Source organism: Schistocerca gregaria, chromosome 8 (assembly GCF_023897955.1).
Source record: "Schistocerca gregaria isolate iqSchGreg1 chromosome 8, iqSchGreg1.2, whole genome shotgun sequence".
Lineage (NCBI taxonomy): Eukaryota > Metazoa > Arthropoda > Insecta > Orthoptera > Acrididae > Schistocerca > Schistocerca gregaria.
In genome coordinates this window covers 175170198-175187655 of record NC_064927.1, presented here as the reverse complement: position 1 = coordinate 175187655, position 17458 = coordinate 175170198, and the positions used below count along the sequence as shown (strand labels likewise).

General features: G+C 43.4%; 1 protein-coding gene across 1 annotated transcript in view; it reads left to right on the top strand.

Annotated features, from left to right (window-relative positions):
- Positions 1–17458, top strand: part of LOC126285102 (synaptotagmin-7-like) — a 351548-nt gene that overhangs the window by 272742 nt on the left and 61348 nt on the right. The window contains exon 5 of the mRNA XM_049984426.1: positions 12288–12397. Within this exon, the coding sequence (XP_049840383.1) occupies positions 12288–12397 (110 nt within the window). The remainder of the gene's footprint in view (positions 1–12287; positions 12398–17458) is intronic.

Genomic DNA, 17458 nt, shown 5'->3' with positions numbered 1-17458 from the left:
CTAGTAATCCAGACCTTGAAGTTCAGAATTGCTTTGCTACTCTCAGTTTAAGTTTCTGTTTACTTCATGGGTCTGAATATTACATTATGTGCCACTGACAACCTTTACGTTGTTGTTGTCGTCTTCAGTCCAGAGACTGGTTTTATGCAGCTCTCAATGCTACTCTATCCTGTGCAAGCTTCTTCATCTCTCAGTACCTACTGCAGCCTACATCCTTATGAATCTGCTTAGTGTATTCATCTCCTGGTCTCCCTCTACGATTTGTACCCTCCACGCTGCCCACCTATGCTACATTTCTGATCTCCTGATGCCTCAGAACATGTCCTACCAACCGATTCCTTCTTCTTGTCAAGTTGTTCCACAAATTCCTCCCCAATACTACTCAATACCTCCTCATTAGTTATGTAATCTACCCACCTAATCTTCAGCATTCTTCTGTAGTACCACATTTCGAAAGCTTCTATTGTCCCATTGTCCAAACTATTTATCGTCCACGTTTCACTTCCATACATGGCTACACTCTGTACAAATACTTTCAAACACGACTTCCTAACACTCTATGTTAACAAATTTCTCTTCTTCAGAAACCCTGTCCTTGCCATTACCAGTCTGCATTTTATATCCTCTCTACTTCGACCATCATCAGTTATTTTGCTCCCCAAATAGCGAAAATTCCTTTACTACTTTAAGTGTCTCATTTCCTAATCTAATTCCCTCAGCATCACCCGACTTAATTCTACTACAATTCATTATCCTCCATTTGCTTTTGTTGTTGTTCATCTTATATCCTCCTTTCAAAACACTGTCAATTCCATTCAACTGCTCTTCCAAGTCCTTTGCTGTCTCTGACAGAATTACAATGTCATCGGCGAACCTCAAAGTTTTTTTTCTTCACCATGGATTTTAATACCTACTCCGAATTTTTCTTTTGTTAACTTTACTGCTTGCTCAATATACAGATTGAATAACATCGGAGAGGGGCTATAACCCTGTCGCACTCCTTTCCCAATCACTGCTTCCCTTTCATGCCCCTCGACTCTTATAACTGTCATCTGGTTTCTGCACAAGTTGTAAATAGTCTTTCCCTCCCTGTATTTTACCCCTGCCACATTTAAAGGTGGCAGCCTTTACGTATGACGAAATAAATAACAACAACAAAAAATTATTAATGTTGCGTAATTTATTTCGGGAATACATAGTGTAACATATTTAAGTGATACACATTGCAAGATCACAGGTTAATTTAAGGGCGAGAGAAGTAATTGGCAGTTTGAAACGTTGGTTCATTAATAATCGATGTAACCGAGAGAATGTTGAATGCGAGCAAGCAAACGTGTATGTATTGTGGCGTAAGGTGCCGGATGTCAGTTTCTGGAATGGAGTTCAATGTCTGTTGTCCTTCGTTGGTCAATACAGGCACGGTTAATGCTGTTCGTGGACGACAGTGCTGTTATGTTCTCATGATGTTCCATATGTGCTCGATTGGTGACCTGTGTGGTGAGCTAGCAGGCCCAAGCGTCATGTCGGCACACTCTAGAGCAAGTTGAGTTACAACAGCGGTATGTGGACCAACATTATCCTACTAGGAAACACCCCTGGAGTATTGTTCATGAATGACAGAACAACAGGTCGAATCGCATGATTACAAATTTGCAATGTGTGTGCGTGAGGAAGCATGAGACTGCTACTGCTGTCAAATGAAAGTGCATCGCAGGTCATAGCTGGAGGTGTAATTCCCGTGTGTCCAGACCACAAACACGTTGGTTGGAGGTGCTCACCTGGCGTCTTTCTAACGAACACATCGCCGTCACTGGCACCGTTGCGGAACTGGTTGTATTAAAAAGAAATTACGATTTATCTCCACCCCGCCATCCACAGAATTTTCTCTTGACATGACTGAAATCGCAAATTTTCTTGATGCAATAATTTTTCCCAACAGCCGTATGTATTGCAGAAATTTATTTTATGAACTTCTTATGTGCTACCAGTTTCGTCATTACATTGATGCCATCTTCTGGCCCCACACGTCATAGTCGTAAAATCTCTATACATGGATGGAGCCAAATAACTGCATACGTGAATCTAATCGTTAGTCTTGGCCAGGCGACACAGGTGTCATTCCCGTGTCTCTACACGGCAAAAACGTTGGTAGGAGGTCCGTAATGGATCAACGAAGATGAAATCGCAAATGATCGTTGTTCTGAGTGCGTGGAATGCAAGCTGCAGGGCGTCTGGCTCGGATCTGTCCTTTCATTAATTGATTTGAGACATTTCGTTGTGTCATTGTTGTGCCAGCTGCTGCTCAGATCTGTGCTGCAGATGCAGTACGATGCGCCAGAGCCATACGACGAACACGATGGTCTTCCCTTTCGTTAGTGCTGCGCAGTTACCGTCTTTCCTCTTTGCGCTGCTGGCCTGTTATGTCCCTACTGGATGCTGTAGTTGAATGTGCGTGATAATATTTCGTGTGGTTACGACCCAGATTTTAATTATTGATAAAACCCTAGTGCACACAACGGATAACGAGACACACACACGAAACCAACGCACTCAGTAACGGGGGCGATAACCGCTCACATTGTTTCAGGCCTACACCCATTTTGGGTTATCAATAGAGACAGGTGTTAATTGATTTGGTATTATTTGCTAATGTAATAAAGGGGTTCTTACTCTCATAATTATGAATCTGAGCATTGGGAGACGACAGTTAATTGAAAAACCCGACTCTGATTTCCTTAGGTGACTGAAATTTTATTACAAATTTAAATGTTATAGTTGAACATAAACTGGAGTCACTGGTCCATACTATTATTGGTGCTGACAAGAATTGAAATAGCTAATTGTCTAGTGTTCTCAACCTGTCAACGGTCACCCTACAGGGAGACCGAAGGAAATTCATTATCACGCACAAGGGCATAACCGTTTCATGCGTCGCCAAGCTGAAGTACACCGCGAAGCTCTACGCGAAATGTCGCTATCACATAAATGAACGCAAAAGCGCACAGAGGTTGGAAGCTACCCACAGAGATAATTTAGCACACAAATTTGAAATGCGCTCATGAGACAAGCCAAAGAAGAGAAGTAGGTCATCGAACTGTATCTACTATGGTATATTGCATTTCGCTTCATGAAGCTTACTCACAGTACCACTTCAATGCCACATGGCCGTCTGGATCCTGGTGTTCTTCCTTCCAGACATTCTCTTGTAAAATGGCTACATTCCTGTCAGGTGTTTCTACGGTATCGGAGAAGGAACATTCAGCTTGTGCTTCTATTACAAGACCTTGTTCAAACTCAAGGAGGCATTGATAATTGATTCAGTGTTGTATTGAAGGTATTCTTGACTAACATCAACTCGACACGTCCATTGTCAATGGCCACTAACGCTCACAGTGTATATTCAAAGCGAATCTGATCTAAATCGTCATACTTGCGCTGCCAGCGCCACTCTTATGCGACTGGTGCGGAATCTGAGTAGACATCATCTTTCAGGTACACGCGTACCAGCATTCATTTATGACACTTGCTGTTACGATTTCTATTTCCGTCTGTGAATTTGGATTTTGTGAGCGGTGATTCGATAACAAGGCTGATGGGCTCGTCCCTTGCCCTTCTGACAGCCAAAAGAATTTTACTTAAAAGATTTGTGTGTATACTCATATACTCCATCAGGGACATAAGGTACCGATAGTTACGTGTTTAAAGTTATAACTGGTAGATTTCTACCGTAATGATTCAACAACGGATTTCAAGAGACAATGTTCTCATCGTCAGGTTGTAAAATTCAGCTCATGGGGTTAAAACGCTAAAAAGTGTAACAACTGTGGCATCCACAAAATAAATTACAATAAAAACACAATGGACTATACGTCCTCGTGCTACATTTAAGTCGACGAATTTTATCGGCATCCTTTCTGTCTCCCAATACACGCCAAACTCTGCACCAGGCGGTGTCCTGCGATATGCTTTGGGCTCCCGTTGTCAAGTTGACGCTTATTCTGAGTTCCAGGGGTTGTTGTGAACTGCCATGTCTGCGGTACTAAAAGCATGAGCACAGCTGTTGGCTCTACCGTAATTCTGTTCTAACGGTCGCCTGTATTTTCCTCATTTCCTAAGTCTATATTCGTGAGCTTGGTACTTGGTACAACAGGCACTGAAAATTTATAATTATGTATCTGCCTTAAAATATTTCTACAGAGGTATTAAGATATCTCATTCCGTTATCATTTCCTTGCGTATTCAGAGCAATTCCATGTTGCTTTTCAAGAGGGATGATCTCCAATTCTTGCAGCAAGTCGCGTTTCCTCCCTTTCTGTTCTAAGTGGAAGTCTTCTGTTCTCTTAAAGGAAATGCCTCCTCGTCTAGTGATTCGAAACAGCTAACGTGTCATATTTAAACGACTTTGACAGACCAAAAGAACTCGGTGACGAGCACTATTTAAAGGAAGAGGCCAGGATCTCAGCTTCCGTCATCGTCGGCATCCACTTTTCGATCGTAAGAAACACGATGTATGTGTACCCCATTAACCACGCTAAATGCGACAGTGTTTCTTCAAAGACGAAGCCAGGACTGCGCTTCACCCACGCAGACGAGAATGTAGGCAGCGTCTACTGGTACTGTTGACTATTCGAATATTTGAAGTATCATTCGAACTCCAGGTGGCAGACGTGATGGTAAGGCTCCCTCTCTACGGCGCAGTACAATAACATGTGGCGGAGACCCGATTTAAGTCTGTCACCATTCCTCGCTGGAGTACGCCAGGTGTGCACTGAGCTCCGACGTACCATCATACCTCAAAGAATGAGGCCGTCGGGCCATAGTCATTTACGACGGCCAGCCTAAGACGTGTTCCGTATGCGGTATAGAAGGTCGCTTTTGTTCCCAATGGCTCCATTGTCGGATCACACAACTTTTACCGCCGGACGTGGCACCTCCTTTGACGCCGGCAATCCTGCTACTAGCTTACGAGGTGACGCTGACGACATCTCCGTATGTCCAGGCACAACACACCCACGTTGCAGTACAGGAACAACCCTCCGCGTACCAACGCCTGGCCTATCAGTAAGCTAGGACAGTGGCAGAACTCCATACAGCGCTGCTTATATCGACGAACACTACACCAACAGACGCCTTTGAGGCAGCAGGGCGTGAGTCAATGACATAGACCTACGCGCCGAAAGCGATGGTGAAGGTCCGTGTGGGAACACGACACCTCGCGCTCGCATCAGGAAGAGAAACACATGCTGGAGGATGCAGAGCATGAGTCTGGCATCATTTCCACTGACTCCACGAACCAGAACAGACGGCGGGACGGGGAGAGCCAATCTAAAAGTCTTTTGCGGCGAACATTGATCAATAGGAAGTATCCAGCGCTTGCCGCGAGGATGCTCGGTCCTTTCCTATAAACCACCACGACCTAACGGAACGCAACAGACTTCCGCGACCAATCATAGGCCGAGGGCATCGAGACCGGACAGAACCCTTGTCGAGGACCCATGTAAATCTAAACAACACCGGGAGGGCCGCAGTCGATGGTGTGACGTCATTCGCGATTACCGTTTCTCTCCACGATCAGCATGGATAACCCTGCCCAACCAGAGCACTACCAGGTCAACCACTTGGTCATGATGAGTATCAACATGATTATCTCACCTGCCAAGATCCAGCTACTAAGAAAAACTATATGAGCCACAGTGGTAAAGAACGCACTCCTGAACTATGGTTACGCAACGTACGTGAAGCCATGTGGTCCCACAGACACCGACGTGGCAATTTTAGTGCATGACGGTATCGAAGCCATCGGCGTCACGTACCACTCCTCCGCTCGACAATTAGAGGTCGCGGCATTCGAAAAAGGATTCATTAATGTTTGTGCAGCGTCTGGTACCACCAAACGTCATGCTGGCATCGTTTCTACTCTCCTGACATCGCTCCCCTCTCCCTAGGACGGTATGAACACAGCGTCTTGGCCGGCGATTTTAATTGCGTCCTTCAAGGACCAAATCCCGCCTTGTCCGGAACTGGGAAGGGTGATTCACGCTCTTCACTTACGCAACATGTGGAAGAAGGTACACGGTGAAAACTCCGGGCTCACGCATCTTACCACTCATTCGGACAGCCGACCGGATAGCGTATGTGTGTCACAACGTCCTGGAAAGAGAGTGGTGGTCACCGAAGGGTGGGCTCTCGTCTTCTTTCATGATAGTGGCTATATCTTCTGAATCCTCTCCACCCTCAACAAGTCTGCATTGTACTGGCCTTTGGACGATGAAGTTAAACACACCTCCAGGACCCGGACTGCCATCGGGATGTCGCTGCAAAGAGGGCTAACTGTCAACGATACCACTTGACTTTTGAGTGTTGACTCCACTGCACCAAACTGGCAATCCGCAAGACGCCTGTGCAATTTGGCAAGGACAAGCTGCGTGGCACTAGAAGACACTGGACTTTTACTTCGTGGTGCTCAGGAACCGTGACGCTCCACCCACATCACTGGACAGACAACGGAAACGACACCGAATCAAGGCTCATATAGTATCGTTGACAAAGCGCCGATTACAAAGCGCCGTAGTCCTCTCGCGAGGACACGACCGAACTGTCGTAGAGATACCCACCATTGGCAGACATGTGCCGACACCACCGACAGTTAATCACACCACTTACAATGCGTGAAAGTCGCACCTGAGCCACAGGAGCATCCACAGAGTAAATCATGGAGGATCATTTTCTTCATTTTTAACTGAAGAGAACTGTTGATGACGAGGCCACTGCGGAATCCTCACGACGGGTGACACGCACTCTCGACGCGGCAACGGTGACTACATTAATGGAGGAATACTTGTATGAGGAAATCAGGGACGCTTTGGGCAAGAAAACAACTTAGTTACACATAACCAACACGGATTCAGAAAATATCGTTCTTGTGCAACGCAACGCAACACAACTTTTTTCCCGTGAAGTAATGAGTGCTGTCGACAAGGGATCTCAGATCGATTACACATTCCTAGATTTCGAGAAGGCTTTTGATACCGTTCCTCACAAGCGACTATTAATTTAATTTCGTGCACGTGGAGTATCATCTCAGTTGTGTGACTGGATTCGTGATTTTCTCTCAGAGAGGTCACAGTTGGTAGTGATAGACGGTAAATCATCGAGTGGAACAGAAGTGATATCTGGCGTCCCAAAAGATAGTCTCATAGGCCCTCTGGTGTTCCTGCTTTACATAAGTGATCTATGTGATAATCTGAGCATTCCCCTCATATTATTTGCAGATGGCGCTGTAATTCACCGTCTAGTAAAATCATCAGACGATCAATTCAGATTGCAAAATGATCTACAGACAATTTCTGTATTGAGCGAAAAGTGGCAATTCGCACTAAACAAAGAAAAGTCGAGGTCATCCACATGGGTACTTAAAGAAATCCGATACATTTTGGATATACGATAAATCGCACAAATCTAAGGGCTGTCAATTCTACTAAATACCAGGAAATTACAATTACTAGCAATTTAAACTGTAAAGACCAAATAGATAATATTGTGAGGAAGGCGATGCAAAGTCTGCGCTTTGTTGGCAGAACACTTAGAAGATGCGACAAACCTACTAAAGCGACAGCCTACATAAAACTTGTCCGTTCTCTTCTGGAATATTGATGGGCTATGTGGGATTCTTACCAGGTATGATTGACGGAGGACAAAGAAAAATTGCAAAGAAGGGCAGTTCGTTTCGTGTTATCGCGCAATAGGAGTGATAGTGTCACTGATATGATAAGCTATTTGGGGTGGCAGTCACTGAAACAAAGGTGGTTTTCTTTGTAGCGGGATCAATTTACGAAATTTCAATCACTCACTTTCTCTTCCGAATGTGAAAATATTTTGTTGACACCCACCCACGTAAGGAGAAATGATCATCATAATAAAATAAGAGAATCAGAGCTCGAACGGAAAGATTTAGTTGTTCCTTTTTCCCGCGCATCATTCGAGAGTGGAATGGTAGAGAAGTAGTATGAAAATGGTTCGATGAACCGTCTGCCAGGCACTTAAGTGTAAATTGTAGAGAAACCATGTAGATGTAGATTTAGAAATTGCGGTCACTAATTCACCAGGGTCCGATGGATTACCAACGGAATTTTATTGGAACTTCCGTGAAGTTATGATGCCCCACTGGGCTGCAGTTTTCCCAGAACTCATGTCACAGACAGAACGGTTTCGCTGGCTCTCTGCTTTGTTATTGGTCGTGTAACAACTAATATATGAGATAAAATATGTTGCTACAAAAAGAGCACTGAAATACATTTTAGGGATGCTGTGCTGTGACTTTCTTTGGATCATTAATTTTCAACAAAACAAAATATATTATGTTCTTATTATTCTGGATCTGGCTTTCTATTAAAGGAACGTTGCTCTGTTACTGTAACTCATACAAAGTACAAAATATCTTCCTTACTTTACTGTCATTGAAAAGGTTACTGAAAATTATTTCGTTATCAATACTGATGTTACAGTACGCAATGTTTGTACAACATTAAATTTTTGCAGTGGATTTTTGTTAACAGTAAAACACCAATAAGTACCACGACTAACACTGGAACATGAGACTATTATCAGGGAAAAAGATGTTTTTACTATAATGGTTGCCAGACCAGAACTACGCACAGCAAGATTTCTTTTATGTTATGGAGGTAAGTTATCTTTTTGAACTGTTAATAATATATCATCCGCAGCCCGCGTCCACCTGTAAAACACATCATAAAACCTGCTGCTCTGCCCTGCAATTCCGAAACCTGAAAAAAATTTTTTGTTCACTACTACCTTTCCGCTTATTTGCGGTATAATTGGTTTCATTTAATGCAGTTGGAATGCGCCGCGGCAGCGGCTCGTTCGTTCGTAGCGCAGCTCTGCACCACGAATAATATTCAAATAGCTGAAAATTTTTTAAAGGATGGATAAAATACCAGGCAAGCTTATTACAAATCATAATGCAAGTTTTCACTAAGTCACTCTATTCAAAACATTTATACCGATTAAATTACTACACACATTTAGAAATCAGTACCTAATTGGCGTCCTTCTTTCAATCGTGACAAAAGAATGCTACACAAGCATACAATTTGGCGTCACAGGCTCATTCTATTCAATTAACTCCAAGAAGGAGACAGAGAAATTAATGCTCGGTCACTAGTATTTATACTCGTAGTGACATATTCTCATCTTTGTTTGATATTTAATAAGTATCGTCTGTAGCGGTTTCAGTAATCGCCGACACAGATATTATCTTTAAAAATATCGGTACATAATTATATACAAGTATAAAACATGACAAAAAATGATTTCTCTTTGTTACATAAAGTTCACACAATCATTGTCCACGCAATTACAATCATCCAGTTCAGTTCTTCTTTTCTCCTTTTTTACCACATATAACATGTGTTTTGCCAGGAGATGCTACAACTGTATCACCTACTTTAGTCGAATAACTTCTCATACCAGTACACAGGTCAGCAATCGAGCAATGAGTATCTGCAACTTACATTGTTTAACGCCGCAAACGGGATCTTCGCCAGGCTTTTGACCGGTTGCACTTTACCAATGATCCTCTCCCCGTAACAGATATCACAGAGGAGAGATGCCGACGCTCAAAGAGCTTTAGGCGGCGGTAGGGACTTAATATTGATCGCCTCGGCATGTCATCTGAGAGTAGTGTTCCTCTCAATCGTTTTTAATAGTGCCTTCGAATGAATGCACAAGAACGTCGTCCTACAAGTGATGGACCGTATGGGATAACCAGCGAGGCTCATCGACACCTGGGGCACTTTCTGGCAGCAGCTTGCTCTCAGGTCCAGGTCAACGGACCAACAGTAGGCCAAGTAACTCTTAAGAGGTGTGTAAGACAAGATTTCCCACTTTCTACCTCATGTAATGCAGTAGCGCTCGAGACACTTCTTGGTGTCTCAACCGCAGTCTATTTGGCATCACTGAGCGGGACATCACCTTCTAATACAGATCATATGCCAACGACCTGCCATTGCTGGTTCGTTCCATCGATGAAGTCCGCAGCGTACTAAAATGGATCGAACGGCATAGACAGGCTCTGGGCAGTCTTCTTAACATCATTGGCGTCTTGATCGTCCTATGCACTTACCATGAAACGAAACTTTTTACAGCCCGTGGATGACATGACTAATTAGGAACTACAGAATTAGTCGTTGCAGGTTTCCTGACAAACCTGAAAGTCTGCTTATTGCCCTCACTTGATATGCTCCAACAAAGGCAGCGCAAATTGCAGACAGTTTCGTGATCTACGGTAAACACAATGCTTCTATGAGCATCGTTGAATTTTTAACTATTTTTTCTATATGTTTTTTTCAGAATATTGCTCAGTTGCATTACCTACTGTCATATGAAAAGGATTGGGGTCTTGTAATGCACCCAGGAATATTGTGGACGCTTTACTGCAAACTTTCAAGAAGTTATGTCCTGACCACTGCATATTGTACCTTCCTTCTCCATATGTGTAAATTTCCTTCATGCCCAAGATTACAAATCTTTAAACAATTGCAGAGTGAAAATCATAGAGTAATGAATTAATGGATGTATCTATAACACTACGTTGTTTGGCATTCTGAATGCATGCCTATGTGTCAAATTTCGATTTTTTGATTAGAGATTAGATTAGATTAGATTAATACTTGTTCCATAGATCATGAATACGACACTTCATAATGATGTGGAACGTGTCAGGATAATAAAAGATGTCTGTACAAGAAATTACATTACACAAAATATTGCATGACACTAATGATTAAGTTTTTTTTTACTTAGTTTATATCTAAAAATTCCGCCAATGAGTAGAAGGAGTTGTCATCTAGAAATTCTTTTAATTTATTTTTAAATGTTAGTTGGCTATCTGTCAGGCTTTTGATGCTGTTTGGTAGGTGCCCAAAGACTTTTGTGGCAGCATAATTTACCCCTTTCTGTGCCAAAGTCAGATTTAACCCTGCATAGTGAAGATCATCCTTTCTCCTGGTGTTATAGGTATGCACACTGCTATTACTTTTGAATTGGGTTGGATTATTATCAACAAATTTCATAAGGGAATATATATACTGTGAGGTTACTGTGAGGATCCCTAGATCCTTAAATAGATGTCTGCAGGATGACCGTGGGTGGGCTCCAGCAATTATTCTGATTACACGTTTTTGTGCAATGAATACTTTTCTACTCAACGATGAATTACCCCAGAATATGATGCCATACGAAAGCAGTGAATGAAAGTAGGCATAGTAAGCTAATTTACTGAGATTCTTATCACCAAAATTTGCAATAACCCTAATAGCATACGTAGCTGAACTCAGACGTTTCAGCAGCCCATCAATGTGTTGCTTCCAGTTTAACCTCTCATCAATGGACACACCTAAAAATTTTGAAAATTCTACCTTAGCTACAGACTTCTGTTCAAATTCTATATTTATTACTGGAGTTGTGCCATTTATTGTACGGAACTGTATATACTGTGTTTTATCAAAATTTAAAGAGAGTCCGTTTGCTGAGAACCACTTAATAATTTTGTGAAAAACATCATTTACAATTACATCACTTAGTTTTTGGTTTTTGGATGTAATTACTATACTTGTATCATCAGCAAAAAGAACTAACTTTGCATCTTCATCAATGTGGAATGGTAAGTCATTAATGTATATCAAGAACAGTAAAGGACCTAAGACCGAACCCTGTGGGACCCCGTGCTTGATAGCACCCCAGTTTGAGGAATCAGCTGTTGTTTTAACATTACACGAACCACTTATTTCAACTTTCTGCATTCTTCCAGTTAAGTATGAATTAAACCATTTGTGCACTGCCCCACTCAAACCATTGTTGTTGTAAGACGTTTCAAATTTATACTCAATAACGTATTTCAAGTTACGACCTTTTATGCATGCACAAGCCGTCAGATTCGATGAGAATTTATAAATAATCCTGAAGAAAATTTACTGCTACATTGTATTTGAGCCAAAACAGTGTAATACGTGAAATGTTTAATGCTTGTCGTCATGCAGTGACTCAGCGAAACAAGGTAACGTAAACAGGAGGTCATTGTTTACATATGTTCTGCATATATGCGCGTAATATCAGTTGGCCTTGCACAGAGCTTTAGGTCTTCTAGAAAGGCAATAACTCTAAAAACATAAACAGGCCAATGAGACAAACCACACTAGTTTATACAATAGACACGAGGCAGGCTGGGCAACGAATGCAAAAGTAAAACTGAATTTTCTTATTTTTTTCAGGGTTTCCCATTCAGAAGCTGCAGAGCAGAGTACTGCACCTCCACGTCTTTGATTACGATCGCTTCTCTCGAGATGATTCCATCGGTGAAGTTTTTCTTCCTCTCTGCCAGGTAAGAAGCGATGCATATTCATCAGCAACAGAGAAAATAGAGATAAATATGTAACAGCAATTTGCCGCATAATTCTTCATCTTTGCTGCAACTTCTTGCACTAATTTAATAAACAGGAACTTCGTGGCCACGCAAGAAACTCGTTCTGAATTTCCTTTGCATGCTTATTTGCAGAGCATGCTACAAATCATTTTTCTTTTGAGTAGCTTGAGGAGTTTAAACACCCTTGATCTAGATTTTATGTCTAAAACATCAGTAGCTACGTTTGAAAGGCGTATGCTCTTAACACTCTGAAACTTTTTGCGATTTTTTTTATTTACATACAAGGGACATAAAATGTTGCTTGTAGCTGAGTAACAATAATTCAATGTTAAACAAATCCTCAGAAATGAAATTATCAAATGCTGCAGATATTCTTGGACAAGTGCATTTGAACAATTTTTCAGATAATATTTTGTTTCTTGTATTCGGCAATGAAGTGGATCGTTTTCTCCTAAGCGCTCTTTACTCTGCATAATGTAGTTCATTGTTTATATATTTTTAACTTATTAGATCAAAGAAAATGCGCTATTCATAGTACACGAAATTCAGTGATGTGAAATCATTTCGATAGAGCCATCGCTTTAAGGATTAAAATTAATACGCCCTGGAATTTTTAACGTATGAAAGTGCACATCGACTGCAAGTGGTACAGTTTTTAATATGAAAATTGAAAACCACATTCAAGGTATGTAACTACCGGATTTTTGAACAGACGTACACGAATCTGAGAAACTGTTGTAATTAAAATGCTAATGTAATAGAATATTGGTGTTTCCTACGATTAATTTTTTTAAAGCATTCTTCGCAAAAACATAAACAAAAACTGTGATCTGAAAGACAGGAAAGAAAATACGGCTACCAGTGTCTTATAAAAGAGTATTTGTGAACGAAGCTGCGTAATCGGTAATTAAAATAGTTTTGAATGGTGAGAGGAAGGAAGTTAATAAGTCAATGTGGTATCATTATTAGGAGCGTGGCTGTGTGTCTCAAAAGGTACTTATTCGCATACATTTATGCAATTTTTACGGTTTCGTTTATGCGGAAGTAATTCGCTTCCTACTGTAGTAAACTTGTGTTCTTGATTGCTTTCTTCTTTATAGATTTTGCATTGAATTATCAGAAACAGTTATACACAAGAGAGTGTGGGCTCTTGTTAATTCTGTTAGCTACCTCTTCCTTCACGTGACACTTCAAACGACACGACAACTCTTTCGTTTTCATCGTCATATACAATGATGAACCAAAGCATTTTGGCTAAATCCTGATGATTAATAGTTTTTATTCATAGCTAGAGCGTAATACTGCATCGACTTTACGCAGCCTGAATTCGACAAGTCATTACTAGAATTCCAGAGGTATGTTGGACCAGGTGTCTACGCATAAATCATACAGTTCTCGTAAGTTATGGGCCGATGATTTGTGTACGTGGATTCTGGTCAGCCGAATTTTATAATCAAGGTACCAAGGTGAGTTCACTACAACGCTCCTCATACCACTGAAAGACAATTATGGCCCCGTAATGAGACAGTTGTCTAGTCCGAGCACGCTGTTGCCGTCGAAAGCATCAGACGTGAGGAGATCCAAGTTGTCTTCAGTGATGACGTCTTTATTTAATCGTGTCGGAGGTACACTGAAATTAACACATATACAATAGATACAAAGAAACAACAGCATCGTCTGAATTGCCTCTCTGGTGCCTGTACCTCTCCTAGAACCAAACTGATCGTCATTCCGGTACCGCGCGCCGCGGAATTTGAATCATCGCTAGACGTTATGGACGTCGAAGATCCCTAGAGCTCTCTGCACCATCGCCTCTTGGCCTGCTTTTAGTGTGAGGGCGCCACAGTGAAACACGTGGTCCCAGCGGCCGATAGCGGCGCTGCCGTTAGCGTACTTAAGCGCCTGCTTCTTGCTCAACCAGTACGGAACTCAATGCCCCAATCACTACACAGGATCTAATTGCTACACTCCGCACAAAACGCAACACCGCTCCTGGTCACGATCGTGTCACCTATCGTCACCTTCGTGAAGCTCCTGCTTCTTTCCTCTCCACCTTGGCCAGGTTTTACAATGTAGTCCTGTCCACCGGTTACTACCCCGACCTGTGGAAACCCTCCCGTATCCTGATGTTCCTTAAACCTGGCAAACCGCCGTCCGCCATCTCTTCCTACCGTCCCATCAGCCTTACCTCGGTCTTCAGCAAGGTCCTGGAATCTATCCTCTCCCGCCGCATCCACCAGCATCTCCGCCATCACCGCCTCCTTCCGGTTTCCCAGTGTGGCTTTCGGCCGTCCTCTTCCGACGACCTTCTCCTTCACCTCACTCATCTCCTTTCCGACCAGCTTAATTCCTGTCGCTCCACTATCTTCCTCTCCATGGACCTCGAATGAGCTTATGACCGTGTATGGCATTCCCGTCTCCTCTTCAAGCTCCAAACCTTCGCCCTTCCCATTAACTACGTCCGTCTGATCGGCTCCTTTCCCTCCCACCGTCCTTCCTTCGTCACCATTCATAACACGGATTCCTACACCTTTTTTCCCTCCGCCAGTTTACCCCAAGGCTCCGTCCTGTCCCCCCTTCGGTCCCTTTTGTATACGGCGGACATGCCGCCGCCGTCACCCCCCATCCACCTTCTCCAGTTTGCCGATGACACCGCCTACCTTGCCCTTGCCCCCACCCTGCAACGCTCCCAACACCTTCTCCAATCCCATCTTGACCGGTTCACCGCTTGGTGCAACCAGTGGTTGCTCAAGGTCAATCCCTCCAAAACCCAGGCGATCATTCTAGGCAAAACCACCACTTCCTTCCACTTCCTTGATTTCTATCTCACTGTCTACGGCCGTCCTGTCGCCCTCACTCCCACCCTCAAGTACCTTGGCGTCACCCTCGACCGTCGCCTCTCCTTGTCCCCCCATCTCCGTCTCCTCAAGCTCCTTTCTGGCCGTACGTGGGGTCTGGACCCCTCCACCATCCTCCACACCTATGAATCCCTCATCCGCCCTATCCTCTGCTACGCCCATCTGGCCTGGATCTCCGCCCCCCCCCCCCTACCTTTTATAAATCCTTTCAAATCATTAAACGCCATGCTCTCCGCCTCGCCTATCGCATCAGTCTCCCTTACCCCACGCAGATCCTGTACAATCTTATTCCTTTCCCCCACCTCCTCCTTTTCCTTGAAAGAATACGGATCCTGTACACCTCCTGCAAACTCGACCCTCCTCACCCGCTTGTCTCGCCCATCCTCTCCCACCTTCGCCCACTGCTGCACCTGTATTCCCATGTCCCACCCGGTCTCCATCTCTCCACCCTCCTTACCCTCTCCCAAGGTGGCTTCCGGTAGCTCCCCCTCCCTGATGATGTCCTCCTCCCCTCCATCTACCCCTCCTATCAACTTTGATCCTCCCAGCCCCCACTTCCTGTGGCCTCTCCTCTAGGCACTCTCTCTCCCTTCTCTTTCCTTTTCCCCATCCCCTTCCTCCACCCCTCTTCCCCCAGGCTCCCCACCTTCTCCCCTACCCATGTCTCCCCTGCCCATGGCATCGTTTCTCCCCTCTCCTTCTCCCTCTCCCTCTCCCACCCCTCCCCCCTCCTCCTCTCTTGGCAGGTCCCCGGACTTGTACACGGTTAGTGAACATTCGCGTGCCGGAGATCAACGCCTCGTGTTTCTGTGTGAGCCGTCGTTTGTGCTTAACTGGTTCAGTTTCATTCGTTTTGTGCACCTACGTTCACGTGTGACAACTTTCGTCTATGTATGTGTCCTGGTGCCTGAACAACTTTTATCTTGGACTCTACCCCCGTGAAGGGCTCTGTGTATTTTAAAAAGTGTTTGTCTCCGTTTATATGTCCACCATCTATTCATCTTACATTGTCATCATTTCTGTCTTGTATGTTTCTCTGCGGCCGAAGAGCGGCGTAGTATGCTGCTGCAGGCCTGCCTTTAAACAGGTTTAAAATAACAATAAATGAAAAAAAAGATGAACCAGTTAGTCTATTAGATTTCCATCTCCCTTTATGTACTATATTACTCATTCCATACCTTCATATACTTTCTCTATCTCTTAATCTTCTACTTGTGACGTCGGCATGTCCACCTGAACTATCCTTGTCGAAGTTGGTTTGCCTTCGATTCTGATAACAGCACCATCACTGAATTGTTCACAGCAACACACTCTCTGCCCTACCATCCTATTCATAACGAATCCTACTCCCCTATACATATTTTCCGCTCCTGTTAATATTGCCCTACACTTTAACAACTACAGGCCCCGTCTCCTGTGGATAAAACGTTATGTGTCGTTAATGCAATGGTTTCAATTGCCTTTTGCATCCATTCTATCAATTGCATCCATTGCTGATTCTTCCGCCTTAGTGGCAGTTTCCCACCCCAAGGAAAGGAAAGTGCCCCGAAACCTCTGTCCGCTCTCCTCCCTCTTTGTTAAGGCTGTTGCATAATAAGAGGGACTTATTTTGCCGGCAGTCTTCGTCGGTCAATGCTGATAATTAATCAGAATTTAATCGGTGGCAGGTTTCGAACTCTGGTTACTAATTAAAGACTCTACCCCTAGTTCACACGTTGTGTAGACCTGTTACGATATGCTGATGTACTGCCTCCCCTTCAGCTTCCTACTTTCGCAGAATCTCCCTGAATATATCCATGCGCCTTTGTTTCATTTACGATGTCAGATCTTTTCGAACCAACTTTCTTGAATATCAGTACGTCATGAACAATATGATGGACTGATCCTATATTAATGTTCATCATGGTCAAAGTAATTAAATTATTTTCCCTTCTCAACTCATCAGCTCTCACAGTGTCGTTCCCTGTTACTGCACAGACTGAGCGTCCTGAGTGTAATGTAACTTCAACACTTGTTACAACTTATTTCTACACTCGTACACTTGGCTTAGAGTCAACGACTTTCACCATATTGCACTGCCATCCGACGCTGAATTTTGATTGATTTCAACCCTACAGCTGACAGAAATCAAATCACACTCCCCTGCTCAATGTTGGTGTAA